We start from the raw sequence: 16,867 nt of genomic DNA, 5'->3' as shown, positions 1-16,867 counted from the left end.
ACCCCCTGGTGCCTGGAGCAGAGTGGGTACTGAGGGAATGCTAGCTGCCAAAAAGCAGGGCGTTGCCTGTTTTCCCCATGGCCCCTCAGTGATTACCAACAGTGGTTCCGGAATCATACCTGCAGGTTCCTTCTGTATCCTGGGAACAGGATAACTGATAACTCAGTCATCTTTGGGTGATTATAAGTTGGTTGGTTCTTGGGCCATCTTGGATTTGAGGTTTCCCTTAAGTATGTGTTTCCCTTAAGTATGTTCCAGTTTGAAGTGCTTTCTCCTTGATAGAGAAGATGGAACACATTGGAGATGAACATTCCCCCCTTCTCTGTCATTTTGGTAGATTAGAGCCTCTGTTCCCGTGAGGGGCCTGCTTCCTCCCTGCTTCTTCTTACAGCTTTGCATGTAGGCTTTAGCCACGTTTCTAGTAGTTCTTGCATTTTCACAAGCTCTGCTCATGCTGTTTTATGAGCCCACACCACTGTCTTTGGGCCTGTCCTGGATTATGGGCAGGTGCTCGTGTCTTTGGACACATCCTTAGAGCCCCCTGTGCATGGCCTTGCCATTGGCAGCTGCTTCCTCCTGGTTCCTTTTTCCAGGATTATCATGCTTTAGATGATCAGAATCCACTTGTTGGAGGCCAGGCCTTGTCCCTCAAAATGCCTTCCCTTTTGGGATCTCTGCTCATACTATTCCTTTGTCTCAACTTCTAAATACTGGTTTTCTGGAAGTCTAGGCTAAACAATTTTTTTTTCCTAAGGCTTTTTCTTCCCTCCTTTGAACTCTGAATTGACAAGGTTACTTCCTCCCAATGTGGTATTCTTGTTATTGTTTTGCTAATTAAGGTTGTGTTTTGTTTTTTTTAAACATAATTTACTAGACTTTGCTTTCTGGTCAGAATCGAGTTCTGGGTAGCAATTCCCTTCTTCCATCTTCAGCTGTGTGAGAGGCAAACTCTTCAGTAAGGCAAGACAGGAATGTATCAGGTGCCCTGCTCTTGGCAGAAAAAGACTTAGTCTCTCTCACAGATGTCCTCGTGCTCATTGTGGGTGATTTGAGTCCTGTCTTGCATCTGGGCCATTTTGTAAACTGGGTAGGAAAGAGTGGTTCATATCTTCTACCACACATTCCTCCATATGTTACCACAATAGCTACTTATTGTTCTTTTTCCTTCTCTCTTCACCCAGCTGTCCTCCAGTATTAGGTGTGTGGAATTGTGGGATTGTTGTCAGGGGTGGTGTGTGTGTGTGTGTGTGTGTGTGTGTGTGTGTGTGATTTGTAAGACCCTTCTCTTCTACTTTCTCTCTCAACTCCCTCCACCTCCCGTTAGATCTGTTGATTAAGGTATACATGCCTTGAGTCTCATTCCGCTAAACTGGGGTGATGAAGATGAGTGGCATTTATCACTTCCAATTGAAAATTTATATTTGCTTTGTCAGTTGTATAGGGTCAAATGGATGGGGGCTACGTGTGGACCAGAAGCTGTGTTTGTGACCTCCTTCTGTCTTATTTTCTCTGTCCATCTCTGTGGGTTTCGTAAAGTCATGCCTACATACTACAAAGAGCAGAGCATTTTTTCTCCCTGCCACTCAGATTTTAGCTTGCAGCCAACTTGGAGAGCCTAGTGTGTTTCCTTCCTCCCATCATCTACCCTGTGTCCTGGGGAAAGATGCCTTGTATCCTGCTGTAAGCCATGGCCTATAGAATTGTTCTGATACACAGTCTGCCCATTTAATCAGTAAGTGTGTGTTGCAGCTCCTCTGCGCTAAGCTCTGTGCTGGGCCTGACGGATGCAGAGATAAATGGGGCTGACCAGCAAACAGAGCAGGGAAAGGAGGCCTTTAGGAGGAAGGAGACAGGGTAACAGTACACTAATATCAGCAGCTCAGGGTTTGTTTGTCAAAGCCTCGTTTGTAGTGAAAAAAGGGACCTGGAGGTTAGAGTCTGAATTGGGTTGAATCCTGGCTCTGTCAGTCACTAGCTGTGTGACCTTGGGCAAGTTACCTCGCCAGCCCTGGTTGCCACACCTGTAAATGGAGTCAGCCATTGGCTCTATTCCAGAGGCCTGTTAGGAGGCTTAAATATAGCATATTTTCTATATATAAAGTGCACCTGATGCATGGTTGGTGCGGTATACACGAAGATTCTTCTTTCTCTTTCGAAGTCGGCTGGAAGAAACAGAAATATCTGTGTCCTGTAGCCTTTCAGTTTCCTTCCCAAGACTCCACTGTGGTTGACATCCCTGCTGTGCACAGGGCTCGTTTCCAAATAAGTCAGAAGTGGTCAGTAGTAGCGGTTTGGGGCCTCAGCCTGCTCTTTATCATATTTGGGTTATACTCTCCAGGAAGATGCCAGGTCTTTCTGTCACCTGCGTTCCCCTCATACTCTGAGTTCCAGCAGGTCCTTCTTTCCCCCTCCGAGGTCAGCATGGGGTCGCCATCTCCACCCACCTCCTGCTCTAACAAGCAGGTCAGCTTGCTTCTGGGGCACTCAGGCTGGGGGTCAAATATAGGACCAAAGCATACTGCCCCTGAGAATCCCTAGACTTAATTTTTAAGAAGAAATACACGCAGATGGTAGAAATCCAAACAATACAGAAAGATATAAAATGAAAAGGGGAAAAAAATGGAAAATGGTACTAGCTTCCCTCTAGTGCCTACTCCCCTGGGGTCAACTCTGTCGATGTTTTGGGGGGTAAATACCTCCAGAAAAATGTTAAGCGTCCACAAGTCTGTATATCTTCTCCCTCTGCCTTAAACAAAACAAAACAAAACAAAACAACAAAACCACCCAAGTGGTATATTTTACATTCTGTTTAGTACATTTTTATTTTTCGAAATTTAAGAAACACAAAAAAGAAAATGCTACCTATATTACCACCATTTATGAATAACCACTAATGAACCTTTTGGTGTGTTTGCTTCCTGTCTATGTGAACATACTTTAAAAGTTACTTAAGTAATGTGAATGCAGCTCCATTAAAAAAAAAAAAAAGAACAGAAACAAAAAAGCCACAGTATCATCATGTTCTTTGTCTGCTTTCCCATTTATTAACACCCAGTTCCCCTCATAGTGGCGGATGCAGCCCTGCCGCGCCCTTTCAGCAGGCTGTGCCACACTCTGTTATATGGAGATGCTGCCATTTATCTGACCATCTCCTCAGTGGTAGACATTTAGGTTCTGACCAATTTTTTTGCCATTAAGATACTTTAGGAACATATTTGTAGGATGATTTCCTAGCTAAGTAATTATTGGGCCTAAGGTTTGAACATTTACAATTTTGATAGATATAGCCAAAAATATACTAGTTTATATCCCTGTTGAGTGTATGAGAGAGTGCCTTTTCCTCAAGAATCTTTGCATAAACTTAGGAGTTTGTTTGTTTGTTTGTTTTTTGGCCTCACGGCTTGCAGGATCTTAGTTCCCCGACCAGGGATCGAACCCGTGCCCCCTGCAGTGGAAGCTCGGAGTCCTAACCACTGGACAGCCAGGGAAGTTCCTCTTTTGTTTCGTTTTTGGTCAAACATTAAAAAAAAAATTCGCCATTCTGGTGAAGTTATTGTTATTGTTTTTATAAACATTTCTCTTTTAATGAGTTGCATCGAGCATCTTTTGTTTGTGTTTCTTTTGCTTTGAACTGCCTGTTCTTATTCTTTGGCCATTTTTATATTGGATTGTTAATCTTTTACAATTGATTTGCCAGAGTTAAGTTAACCTTTTGTCTGTCATGTGTTGCAAGTATTTAAAAAACTTTGTCATTTACAGTGTAACTTCTAAGCCTCTTGTCTTTTCCTTGAAGGTTAGTCCTTTGTGGCTCCCCAGGGAAGGTCCTGGAGAGTAAGAGCGAGGGCGAGGGTGGGGACCACAGGGAAGGTCATGCTCATCTTCTGGGCAGTGTGGCTCAGTGCTTTTAAAGGCTTTTTGTACTGGGTTCGTTCCCCATTGTAAGTTTTAGCTTTGTTTTAGGTCGGGATTTCCCCCCATCACATTAATGAAAATCAGTAAACAAAATAGAAAACCACTTTTACCTCCCAACCAAATGTTTGGGAATGTGTGTGCCAACATGAAGGACCCGATGATGTACTTCTGTGTGTCTTTTTTTTCAGTGACCTTCTAAGATTGAAAAAAATCTGCTGTTAGATTTGTTTGTTTAGATCAGTTCCTAGGGGAGGCCCATCAGTTGTTCCTGAGCTGTGCAGAGGTTCTAGAAGAGGGACATACTCTTCCTGCCCCTATAGATGTAGAGGAAAACCATCATTTCAACCAAGACTTATCTGTTTGTCATGTCTTACGCTCCCGAGCTGGGCTAGATGAAAAGAGATGTGTGACACCTCTCTCCAGCCTTTCGTCTCTCTGAAATTTGGGAGATACTGTGGCAGCACACAATTTATGTCCTTTATAGCACAAATCATGATGTGTAACAAAAAAAAATTTGTTTGTTGTGTACTTCCTGCCCTAAAATGTAAGCTCCATGGGGGTGCAGGCCTTATTTGTTGTGTTCTCTGTTGTTTCCCAGCACCTTTCAAACCAGCGTGTGGCACGTTCCAGGCACTCTGGGTTTGCCAAGTGATGGCAATCTGGGTAGGTGAGGTCAAGTGCTGTGAGTGCCACATGTCTCCCCATCCCCTCGATGGCTGCAGAGCCAGGGACGGGGTCTTTGGAGCGACCTGGCTCTTTAGAGAGATAACACATGATGCCAGGACAGCATGTCCTGGTCCTTCAGCCTTGTGACTCCTCATACCTCCCTGTTCACTGTTCAGGGCTCTGGGGGCCCAGTGTTGTAGGTTTCCGGTTGAAAGGAGAGGTCCAGTGATCTTTGAGCCAGACATGGATGCCCCACTCCTAGCTGGAGAGCCGGGGAAGCTAGGTCAAGGGCCAGGTGGAGCTGGAGCGGGACAGAGAGTGACTGTGTAGGTTGCACTACAGTTCTGCTCTTCTCCTCTCCTTAGAGGAGGGCTGTGCAGCATCCAGCGCCCACTGGGCATGAGCTGCTTTCTTGCTCAACACTCGACAGGGCAGCCCCTGGTCTGTGGCTAAGCCACCTGGCAGAGCTGCCTGGAAGCCCATAGCTGCTGTTCCCTGGCCACAGGGCCTGGGGGTATGTGTGACAGCCTCCAAGTAAAATTTGGAGAGTAAGCTTCTTTGCCTCTTTAAAAAGTATATATGCTAGCTAATTGTAAGTCACTTAGAAAATTAAGATATAATAAAGAAAATTAAGGCACCTGTAATCCTATCTTTCAGATATATAATTATCAATATTAACATTGTACTGTGAATGTGCTTCCATATATATGTATATATATACACACATACACATATTATATACATCTGTGTACATATACGTACACACACGAATATAAATAGATATACATATAGAACTGTACTGTACATAAAGCTTTGTAGGTTGCTTTTTCACATACTGTCAGATAAATTTAAGGAAATTTCAGATTGGGAATTGTGCTGCAAAAGAAAAAAAATAAAGTGCTACTGCTGATAGCGACAAGGTGCTAAGGAGCTTGCTAGGACTCAGCCCACAGCAGCACCTCTGCTTCCCAAGTCCTCCTCTTTTCTTCTGGCCTGCAGAGTGCCCAGGTCAGCCCCCTCCTTGTGGTAGGGAGGGGAGTGGGTGAGCCTGGCCCACAGCAGGGGTGGTGCCCTCCTGCTGGGAGTGCAGAGGAGGTCTTATTTACCAAGGTGCCCCACATGCCGGCACCACGCTTTGCCTGATTCAGACTTTTGCAATCACTCTTGGCACCGAATCAGTCTTGGGAAGGGATGGATGGCTTCATTCTCTCAGGACATGTGCGCCCCACCCCCAGCTGTCTAGTTTAGGTGGTGTGGGAGGGAGAGGGAGACTCAGGGCTAGGATGCCTAAGCCCGCTTCTCTCCCAGTGTTCTGGGTCCCCCTCCACCCAGCGCCTGGAGCTATTAATAGCACCTTAAATGAGATGGGTGTGAGCGGGATCCCAGCTGCCCACCCCAGTGGGACTCTGGCACACTGTGGGGGGTGGTTTGGGGGGCAGAACAATAATAGCAAACACTAATGCAGTGCTTACTATGTGCCAAGCACCGTTCTTAGTAATTTACATAATGCATATGCATTAATTCATTTAATATAGGTAGGTACTATTATTATCCTATTTAAGAGATAAGGAAACTACGGCACAAAGGGATTAAAAACTTCCCCAAGTTCACACACTTGGTAAGCGGTGGAGCTTGTGAAGGGGGTGATGCCTTGGGACCTGGGGCTTGTTCCTTCCTGTCTTGTCCTCAGATCTGCCTTGCTGGTGAGCTGCGCTTCAGGCCCCAGCCTTTGTTTCCCTCCTTTTCTCTGGCTCACCTAGGCTTAGGATGCTGATTACTCCCAAGTCTTTTCATGTGGCCCCGTGATAGAAGATTTGGTGGGGGATATAAGGGGCACCATCCTCTTCCCTCCATGTTCCGGCAAAGACAGGCATGGAACAGTATTTTTTTTTTTTTGATTTTATTGGTGTACTGTTGATTTACAATGTTGTGTTAGTTTCAGGTGTATAGCAAAGGGATTCAATTATACATCTACATGTATTCATTCTTTTTTAGATTCTTTTCTCATTTAGGTAATCACAGAATATTGAATAGAGTTCCCTGTGCTATACAGTAGGTCCTTGTTGTTTATCCATTGGAATACTAGTTTGCATCCCAAATTCCCACTCCATCCCTCCCCCACCCCGCTCCCTCTTGACAACCACAAGTCTGTTCTCTGTGAGTCTGTTTCTGTTTCACAGATAAGTTCATTTGTATCATTTTTTTAAGATTCCATGTATAGGTGATATCATATGATATTTGTCTCTCTCTTTCTGACTTACTTCACTTAATATGACAATCTCTAGGTCCATCCATGTTGCTGCAAATGGCATTATTTCATTCTTTTTAATGGATGAGTAGTATTCCATTGCATATATATACCACATCTTCTTTATCCATTCATCTGTTGGCAGGCATTTAGGTTGCTTACATGTCTTGGCTATTGTAAATAGCGCTGCTGTGAACATTGGGGTGCATGTATCTTTTGAATTAGAATTTTCCTCTTTTCTGGATATATGCCCAGGATTGGGATTGCTGGATTGCATGGTAATGGAACAGTATTTTGGGAGAGATCCCACAGCTCCCTCATTGCCACCATTACCCTAGAGGTTCCTCCCCAGGCAGTGGGCTCTGTGGCCTGGTCCCTGGCCCCCGCCACACTTGGTAGGTAGGTGACCTTGCCTATTGCATTGCAATCTAGCACATGCAACGGTTAACCTTCTCTACAGAGCAAGGGAATTTCAGATGCAAACTACAGGGGGGCCGAGGCAAGTCACAGTATCCATTCCGGGCTTAGCATGGGCTTAAAATATTTTATAATCCCTTTCAGGCATTCCTTGTCTCAGGGCCTGTGGCTTTTTGGTGGGAAGACCCTTCTTTCATTCAGACGTGAGCCCTCAGGGCTGTGGTTCTGGGCCCTTTCGCCTCCACTGTCCTTGTCCAGGCCAAAGAGGTAGGAGCCTTTCCCACGTGACTCTCTTGGCTTCTGGTTGAACCTGCCGTGTTCCTCTGCTGGTGGCCCCTGGCAGCACCCCAGGAATCCTGTTTTCTCTCCCTGACTCTTCTCTGGCTCAGAGTTCAGCACCTCCCTTGCTGATCTTTACTTAGCCCGGTACTCCAGATTAGCACATTCTTGCTTTCCTCTCTCCAGGCTTCTGTACCCCACAGCTGTCTACAAAGCCTCTTTGGCTCTTAATGGCTTTGCCCCTGTGACGTCAGCCAGCCTGTCCTCCTGACTGGGTTGAAGGTCTTGCTTTCATTGCGTGGGCTGGTTTTTATGTCCATTCAAGGATTTCTGATAAATACATACCTGGCTGTCAATTACCAGTCTTCATGGGAAATTCTTACTATGTTTCTCTTAGAATTTAAAAATACTGCTCTTTCCAATTTTCTTATTTTGCCAAATTGAATCCAGTTTTACAGATGAGGAAACCTTTTTCAGAAAGGTAGATTGGCTTGCCTGACACAAGCTGGGAAGTGCAGAACTGGGATGCAAATTGTGTGCGATTCCCAAGACCAGGTTTGTTGTGCTAGGCCAATCCAGCTCCTCTACCAGGTAAGGAATTGTGTGTAAACCTGGAGGTGGAATGTGAACCCAGGCGTTCTGGCTGTAGATTTTCTTTTGCCTAATGCCACACACGCTAACGTGTCTGTAGCAAAGAGAGCAAGCAGGACCTGCAGTGCGTGCTCTGAGTTTAGGAGGGGCCGAGGGGCATGCAGTTGGGTTTGGGCCTTGGTGTGTCCTCATTTAGCACAGCTGTGGTTGGTTAGAGCACAGAGCTGGTTTCCAGGCGGTGGTCACAGGGCTGCAGGCAGAAACCCAGCCTATAGTCTTGCTGGTGACTTGTATATATCAGGGTTTCTTGGTTATATCAGGATGTTCCAGCTTCAACTCAGAGGTGATGGAGAGGGCCCCTGTGCTGTGGCAGTTATGCTGATGGTTTACAGTGGTGAGTGCCTTTCTGATAACAAAGCACACTTAGAGGTATTCTTTCATTAGATGCTTGCAATGGCTCTGTGAGGGAGGGGGCCAGGCAGGTATTTTAACCCCCAACTTACAAATGTGGAACAGGCTCAGAAAGATAATAGCCTCTCCAAGGCTATGCAACCAGAAATTGACAAATTCCAGACCAAGCCCAAGTCTCTCATGATTGTAAATCCAATGACCTCATGTTGCCTCTGAGTAAATTTGACAACTTCAATTCTTCCTCTCTGGGCTTCAGTTCCTATGTGCCTGTAGGGGGCGATAGAGGTCTTTCTATTTTGGGTGCTCTGAGAACTTTTTCTCTTGAACCCTTTGAACTTATCAGTCTTACAGCACATTATCTCTCTGGATTAGAAGCATTTTCTGTGTGTCTACCTCCCCTCATGCCCTCACCCCCCAGTTTGAGTTCTTTCAGATTGGGACTCTTCTATTTGGTCTTGACATCTAGTGCAGTGTGTGGCCCATAGTAGGAGCTCGATAAATGCTTGTTGAATTGAAATACATGCAAATGAAATTGGCCAGCGTCTCCTCCTCATTCTCATAGTGCATGGGAAAGGAAAATAACCTTTTTTCTTGGTCCATCCAAATGAATGAAGTTGAAGGTGGCAAAACTCAGGACCTGAGCAGTGTCCTTAGATGGCCACCAGGTGGCAGTGTGACCCCATGGCGACCTTGTCTTCTGCCTGCTCCCTAGGAGACTGAATTATCTGGGCCCCTGTTGGGGGATTGCCTCTGCAAAGCCAGTTTGCATTTGGTGATCTGAGACTGACCAGTCTCGGTCTCTGCTCCTCCTCTAAAAGTTGCGTGTTATCGTGGAAAAGGTTTAGGCTTTGGAATCCACCAGGCCTGGTTTCCAACCCCGGCTCTGCCTTTCCCCAGTAACTGAGCCTGGGACACACTACTTCTCTGAGCCTCAGTTTCCGCATCCTGTAAAATGGGCAGCCGTTGTACAATTAGGAAAGGACCAGCATATCATAGACCATAGCATAACTGAATGTTAGTTTTATTTTTGGATATTCCTGTGTTTGCTTTTCCCTGCCCTCTGTAATCTGGCTCCGTCCTGGCCATCTGATCTTACTCACCAAGCTTCATGCACTTTCCAGCAGGTCTCTTAGTGCTCCTGATGCATCACCCACCACCCCAAGGTACCTCTCGGTACCAAGGTGACTGCCATGGCACCAGGTGTCATATGCAGGAGAGATGGTGTGCATTCCTTGTGCTCCTTTTAAGAGGCCTCTCAGCAGACTTCCTATGAAGTTCTTCTTGACCAGTGTCAGGTCTTAGTAAAGGGCCTGGCTTAGACTAGTCAAGATTCAGCCCTTCAGGACAGGAATAAAGACACAGATGTAGAGAATGGACTTGAGGACACGGGGAGGGGGAAGGGTGGGCTGGGACGAAGTGAGAGAGTGACATGGACATATATATACACTACCAAATGTAAAATAGATAGCTCGTGGGAAGCAGCCGCATAGCACAGGGATATCAGCTCGGTGCTTTGTGACCACCTAGAGGGGTGGGATAGGGGGATATATGTATATGTATGGCTGATTCCCTTTGTTGTAAAGCAGAAACTAACACACCATTGTAAAGCAATTGTACACCAATAAAGATGTTAAAAAAAAAAAAAAAGATTCAGCCCTTGAGGCAGGTGAGGGCGCCAGGCTGCCTTAATACCCCCTGGCCACCTGGTCCATGGAAGAAGAGGGGACAAGGACGAGGCCCGTGAGTTAAGTAACTTGCTCAAGGTTGCAGATCTAGTAAGAACCAGGATTCAGACCACACCGGGCTGACTCCTGAGACTATCTGTTGGTTGAAAGGACATTGCTCAGGATTTGATATGCTGGGGTTTAGGGATCTTGGAGGTACCTTTTCTAACTGATCTGGAGTCTCCCCTGTCTCTAGGCCCCTTTTCATTGTTTGGTTTTTTCCTCAGTCTGTCTTTCTGCCCAGGTGTCCTTTACCCTCTTGTCTCCCAATGCTCAACTCTGCTCGCCTTCTGGAATAGACTTCATGCCCATAGCTGGGCCTTTCCCCTGAATGGTCAAGGGTGGTCTCAGAATAGCTGTCCAGACCCCACGAGGGGTCATCTTGAGGTTCCTTTTAGAGCAGACGAGGGAGCTGCAGAGCTCTGAGTCGGGGCTTAGGAGAAGGAAGTGCAGGGAAAGTGCTAAGGGGGCTGGTGTTGGACCAGCGTAGGGAGAGTCGGTGGTGTGTCGGTGGGGATGTGGGCGAGTGCGTGGGCCAGGCCTTGCAGTAGGTCCAGGTGGCGCAGCAGCCGGCTGCCCCGCCAAGGTTACTCAGGAGGCATTTGGCTTGCAGATGCTTCAGGACTGCCCCAAGGCCCGCCGGGAGGTGGAGCTGCACTGGCGGGCCTCCCAGTGCCCACACATTGTGCGGATCGTGGACGTCTATGAGAACCTGTACGCGGGGAGGAAGTGCCTGCTGATCGTCATGGAGTGGTGAGCAGCCCTTCCTCTTTACTCCTGGCCCAGCCTGATCCCACTCCCCACCCAGGCCCCTTACCTTCAGAGGACTGCCACATGGGGACTCTGAAGCTTAAAATGTAAAGATTTTTGGAGGGGCAGTGGGGAGAGTGCTAGTGGGATGCTATGTCCTCAGATCTGACTGTGGCTTTGTTTCAGTTTGGATGGTGGAGAACTCTTCAGCCGAATCCAGGACCGAGGAGACCAGGCATTCACAGAAAGAGGTAGAAAGGGTCTGTTGTGGGGCCTGGGCTCGGGCAGGCAGGGCACGGGGTGTCTGAAGGGGCTCTCGTGAGAGGTGCGGAGGCCTGCTGCCTTCTCTGGCTCGCCGCTGGGGCCTTCTTCCTCAGCTGAGCCAGGGCTGCTCCTCATTCCTTGGTTTCTGGGGGGTGGGGGTGGACGTAGGGAGCCTTAGGCTGTGTGGGGGATCGGTGTATTGGGTTTTCAAACCTCATGACACATCTTGTGACTTTCCTTCCCGCTCGCACATTCCCTCTTCTCTGCAGAGGCATCAGAGATCATGAAGAGCATCGGCGAGGCGATCCAGTACTTACACTCGATCAACATCGCACATCGGGATGTCAAGGTACCAGCTGTTCTTTTTGTGCCCCCCCAGTTCCCCCAACTCAGGTGCCATGGAGGCCGTAGGGGTCAGGGTCGTGGTGACCCTAGGGAGGGTCCCCAGAGTCATCCTGCATCCCCGCTGCCTAGTTCCTGAGTGAGAGTGGGGCGGAGTGCCACTCTCTACCCCGCAGGCCCTGCCCTCGCTGGGCAAACCCCCGCCCCAGTCATGCAGCCTTGTGAGGCCGCCCTCATCCTGCGGTGCTCCTCAGTCACACCTCACCGCCACATCTTCGGTCTCTATGTCACTGCAGTGTTCACTGCGGTTCTCTGCATCAGCGTCCGACTCCCGTGCACACTGTAAGCTCTTGGGAGGCAGGGAGCTGAGGGTCCTCACGGTGTGCAGATCACAGGGGCTGGACAAATGGTTGTTGAATGGAGGAAGAAAGGAAGGGAGGAAGGGAGGGAGGGATAGCCCCTCACAGGTTCAGCAGAGGTTCTGTTTATGTCTCTTTCTCTGTAGCCTGAGAATCTCTTATACACCTCCAAAAGGCCCAACGCCATTCTCAAACTCACTGATTTTGGCTTTGCCAAGGAAACCACCAGCCACAACTCTCTGACCACTCCTTGTTACACGCCATACTATGTGGGTAAGTCCAGAGGAGGTCTGGGGAGCTTGTCTTCCCCAGAGCTCTTCTCAAACCCTCCTCTTGCCGGTCTCAGGGCCACAAGTCCTAGGAGAGTTGAGTCCTCAGGCCCTTTCTAGCACTGGTTCTGATGTGACCCGACCCAAAGTAGGGCTCATCAGAACTCAGCTGGGACTGAAGCATTATAGGAAATTATCTGCCTGAGATTATGGGTGGGATTTTGCACACATGCACGCTTTTCCTGAGAAGAGTTGTCATTCCTATCAGATTCCCAGTGGAGTCTGGTATGCAGATTTGGTTCAGGAGCCCCAGCTAACTGGCACAGAATAAACTCTCAAAACATGTTTGTCAAATTAAATGGCAGTCTGAAAGGCTCTTGCAGTTCAAGACTTGTTTTATCTTGAGATTCTAGCCCTAGCGCTCTCTTGGAGAAGGGTCTTCTGGTCTCCTTTGTCCACCCCTGGGTCTGGGCTATGACTGTTCCCCTTCCCAGCCCCGCTAAGTCCCATCAAGATGGGCTGAAGGGTTGGGTGGGGAGCACCAGCCACCGAGGAACTGGGGTGGATCCCAGTGTTCTGAGGGCCAGGCCCACCCACGTTGACCTTTGGTTTGCAGCTCCAGAAGTGCTGGGCCCAGAGAAGTATGACAAGTCCTGTGACATGTGGTCCTTGGGTGTCATCATGTACATCCTGTGAGTGTGTGGAGAGGGGCCTGGGGGAAGTGGGGCTGGGCTGGGCTGGGGCAGGGGTGGGATGAGAAGAAGAGGCCAAGATTAGTGTTCCCCTTCTGGATGGGAGACGCCCTGAGAATCCCCTGCATGTTCCTGTCTCTCTGCGTTTAGTGGATTCTGACAGCTAAATGCTATAAATTAGCTAATGGGCAGGAAAATGTGTGGTTTAGCTACTCGGTATGTTGGATTCCTGGGCCCTGTCCTTGACTTTGTATATTGTACCTGAGTCAGTGAGTCCCAATTTCTCTGTGACCTTTACAAGAAGAAGCCTGTGTCTCGCTCTAGTCCTGGTGCAGGACCCTAAATAACATCAGCTCTGTCCCTCTCTTCCCACTTCCTCTTGGCTCAGGCTGTGTGGGTATCCCCCCTTCTATTCCAACCATGGCCTTGCCATCTCTCCGGGCATGAAGAGTCGCATCCGAATGGGCCAGTATGAATTCCCCAACCCAGAATGGTCAGAAGTATCAGAGGAAGGTAGAGAACCCACGTGTACATGTGCGTGTGTGCAGGTGTGTGTGCGTGTGCAGGGGTGGTCTCACGTGGGTGGCATGGCTGTGGATCTGCACCTGGCCCACAGCTGCTGGGTACGTCCTGTCTGTGTGAAGGGCCTGTGGCAGAGCTGGGGTATGGGGCGCGTGGGGCTGTCAGGGCTGGAGCCATAACGGTCTTCAAGGCTAGCTCCTTGGGTGGTCTGTGTCCATGCCCCTTTGAATCTGGTTTTTCCCTGAAAACTGTGGGAAGGAGCAGGAGAAGGAGGGTGGCCCCTTAGCCATCTCTGTCCCCTCCCCGCACCTCGCTTTCCCCCACAGTGAAGATGCTCATCCGGAACCTGCTGAAGACAGAGCCCACCCAGAGGATGACCATCACCGAGTTCATGAACCACCCCTGGATCATGGTAAGCCTGGTGGGCCGGAGGGGCCTGGGTTCATGCGGACTGTCCCTTGGGGCTCCACCCCACCCAGGCTTTCACCCTGACACTTTTCTCTATCCCCAGCAATCAACAAAGGTCCCTCAAACCCCACTGCACACCAGCCGCGTCCTGAAGGAGGACAAGGAGAGGTGGGAGGACGTCAAGGTGAGGGGACCACTGGCCAAGAGGGGCTCAGAGGGTGCTCGCTGAGGTGCTTGGGTGTGAGAGGCGGTGCTGGCCCAGAGGGGCTAGTTTTGTATGAGCTCACCCCAGGGGATGTCTGTTACAACAGGAACAGCGGCTCTAAGCCACTTCCCTGCCGGGTTGTGGGCAGAGGTTCTGTGTTTGGCCTAAAGTTGGCCGTGGCTGTTTTCTACAAGCCCTCTACTGTCTGGGTCTCTAAAGGGACCTGAAAGGTCATCTGGTACCATCTCCTCACTTTGCAGACGAGGAAACTGACGCCCAGAGGGGGGGTGACCTGTTCAAGGTCACGCAGCTAGTGATTGGCTGGGGCAGACACGAACCCAGGTCTCCTGACTCCTAGTCTGTGCTCTTTCTGCCTTCCCGTGGCGTCGCTGGAGAGCTCTAGGAGAGCGGTGGCAGCACAGTGGCCAGGCTCTGTTGACCCAGCCCTGGACCCATCAACCAGCCTGCCCTCTGTCTCTTCTGCTCCCACCCGTCACCCTCATCCTGCCCTTGCTTTGTCTGTCGCCTCTCACGTCTCTCTCGGTCACTGCCCACCAGGAGGAGATGACCAGTGCCTTGGCCACGATGCGGGTCGACTATGAGCAGATCAAGATAAAAAAGATTGAAGACGCATCCAACCCTCTGCTTCTGAAGAGGCGGAAGAAAGCTCGGGCCCTGGAGGCCGCGGCCCTTGCTCACTGAGCCGCTGAGCCCGTCCTGCTCCACTGGAGGACAAGCAATAACTCTTGACCTGAATATATTTTTTAAATGAAGAGACACAGAACTGTCCACTCCCGCCTCCCTCCTCCTCAGCCTCATGGAGCCCGGACCTCGTCATAGGCTGAATTCTGCCTTTGGTTCTGGCCACCCCTGAGAGGGAGAGCCTGGAAGGCTGGGAGGGCGTGGAGAGAAGGAGCAAGATGCTCTTGAACCTGTGCTCATTTTGCAGTTTTATCAATAATTTGACTTAGAATTTTTATGAAACTTCTTTTATCGTTCTTGCCCTCATTCCTGCTCCTTCCCCCCAAACCCTTTCCTGTCTGGATACTACAAGGGTTTGGGGTTTGTTAAAGGGTGTTTGTGGAAACTGTTATAGAGGGCGTCCCTGTGTCGTGCCACCAGGCCTCTACTTTCCCCACTACAGCCCCAGGTCCCCGCTGGCTGAGGCCTTCCGGGAGCTGCAGGCCGTGGAGGGCTGGGGCCAGGAGGCCACCCACGTCCTCTGCTGAGCCCTCAGACGTCACCAGTGTGCCAGACGGATAGGAGTGAGTGTGGTTGTGCGTGTGCGTGTGCCCGTGCCCGTGTGCCTGGATCAGTGCCTGGGCCTGTGCATTTGAGGGGCCAGGGGCAGGCAGGGCTGCAGAGGGAGGGCCTCTGTCGGGGCTCAGGAACTGTCTCCCTCCTCAGGCCTGCCCTGCCCGCGCTGGCTCTGCCAAAGTGCCTAGGAAGCGTGTCCAGATTCTGAGCCAGGCCGTCCGTGCCTGCCTCTGTGAGCGGGTCCTGGGAGGTGGGGAGGAGTGACTTAGCACTGGCACAGCGACCAAGAAGACTGGAGCCCCGCCCAGGACCCCACTCCCCGCTGAGGGCTGGTCCTGGTCCTCCGAGGCGCTCATCTACCACGTCATCTCTCTGCTTCCCCTTCCTGCCACTATTAACCCGTACGTGTTTATTTTCTTACATTTTTGCTGTTTCTCAACAGGCCCACTCTCAGCCCGCATGGGTGAGCCTGGGCAGTCGATGAGTGACACAGAGCTGCTGCATTTCGCGTGCCTCCTGGGCTCTGGGGCATCGGCAGCACCCCCTGGTGGGCAAAGACAGCACCACTCTTGCGGCCCTCCTGCAGATCTCCATCGTGCGGCCTAGCGGGTGGGCTGGGGAGGCTTCACACCAAAGATGTCCCGATCCTGCCCCTCCCCATCAGCCCCTTCCCCCCACCCCATCAGCCCCTTCCCCCCACCCCACACTACTCAGCGTCATGTGTCCAGGCAGGAGGGGGGGAGGGGGGGAGGTGGGGAGGGCCCTCCCTCCCCAGTATTAATTGGCAGCAGTGTGGGGAGAGGTCCTCTGTGCCATGGTCCCTTGGGGAAGGGGTGACAGTAATGCTTCAGCTTTCATCTCCCTCAGGGGCAGGGTTGGGGGGCGCACCCAGGGTCTTCTCTGGGTGTGAGGCAAGGGCTCCGAGTGCCCATGGCGCCTCCCGTCTCTGATGGCGTGTCCAGCACTCAGATTGTTGTAAACTCTTGTTGTTTTGTATGAGCAAAATTGTCTTTACTAAACAGATTTAATAGTTGAAAGGTTTTCTTTCTCTTCCTTCGTGGGGCTCAGCCCCTTGATCCCCCACCTGGCCTCTTTCCACACGTGGAGAGTGGTTCTGTGAGTTGGGAGGGCAGAGTCCGTGTGTCCTGGGAGAGGAGGGGAGGGCTCCCTGGCGAGAGGGAGCCAGCGCCCGCCCCACTGAGGGCCTGGCCAGGACCTGGTGTGGGGACACGGAGAGCAGGGCTGGTGCCAACCACGGTGCGGGGAGCCCGTGCTCTTTTGCCAAGTATTGAATCAGGAGCCAAGCTGCTTCTCAGCCCAGTTCTTTGACTTGTTTAGCCACAATCAGGCGCTGACACCCTCAGCCTGGGGGGCTGGCTGGTATGAGGACTGTGAAGAAGTTGCTGGTGGTGAATTGGTTCAAATCCTGGGAAAGAGTCCAGAGGAGCAGGTCAGTGTAGTTCCTGAAAGTTCCAGGAGGAGGTGATAGGGCTCAGGCAGAAGCCAGAATACTCTACATCAGACCTGGAAGAGGCCTCAGGGCTCCTATGA

At 50.3% G+C, this 16,867-nt stretch overlaps 1 protein-coding gene across 1 annotated transcript in view; it reads left to right on the top strand.

The window, feature by feature from the left end:
* MAPKAPK2 (MAPK activated protein kinase 2) overlaps positions 1–15,043 on the top strand; it is a 43,348-nt gene extending 28,305 nt beyond the window's left edge. Inside the window, exons 2-10 of the mRNA XM_061187409.1 lie at positions 10,862–11,001; positions 11,185–11,249; positions 11,532–11,611; positions 12,110–12,236; positions 12,849–12,924; positions 13,313–13,437; positions 13,773–13,858; positions 13,958–14,038; positions 14,618–15,043. Coding sequence (XP_061043392.1) covers positions 10,862–11,001; positions 11,185–11,249; positions 11,532–11,611; positions 12,110–12,236; positions 12,849–12,924; positions 13,313–13,437; positions 13,773–13,858; positions 13,958–14,038; positions 14,618–14,761 — 924 coding nt within the window. The 3' untranslated portion in view covers positions 14,762–15,043. The remainder of the gene's footprint in view (positions 1–10,861; positions 11,002–11,184; positions 11,250–11,531; positions 11,612–12,109; positions 12,237–12,848; positions 12,925–13,312; positions 13,438–13,772; positions 13,859–13,957; positions 14,039–14,617) is intronic.
* The last annotated feature ends 1,824 nt before the right edge of the window (positions 15,044–16,867 follow it).

This window comes from Eubalaena glacialis, chromosome 3 (assembly GCF_028564815.1).
Source record: "Eubalaena glacialis isolate mEubGla1 chromosome 3, mEubGla1.1.hap2.+ XY, whole genome shotgun sequence".
NCBI classification, from domain to species: domain Eukaryota; kingdom Metazoa; phylum Chordata; class Mammalia; order Artiodactyla; family Balaenidae; genus Eubalaena; species Eubalaena glacialis.
The sequence above is the reverse complement of the archived record's forward strand: the minus strand, read 5'-3'. Positions and strand labels throughout refer to the sequence as shown.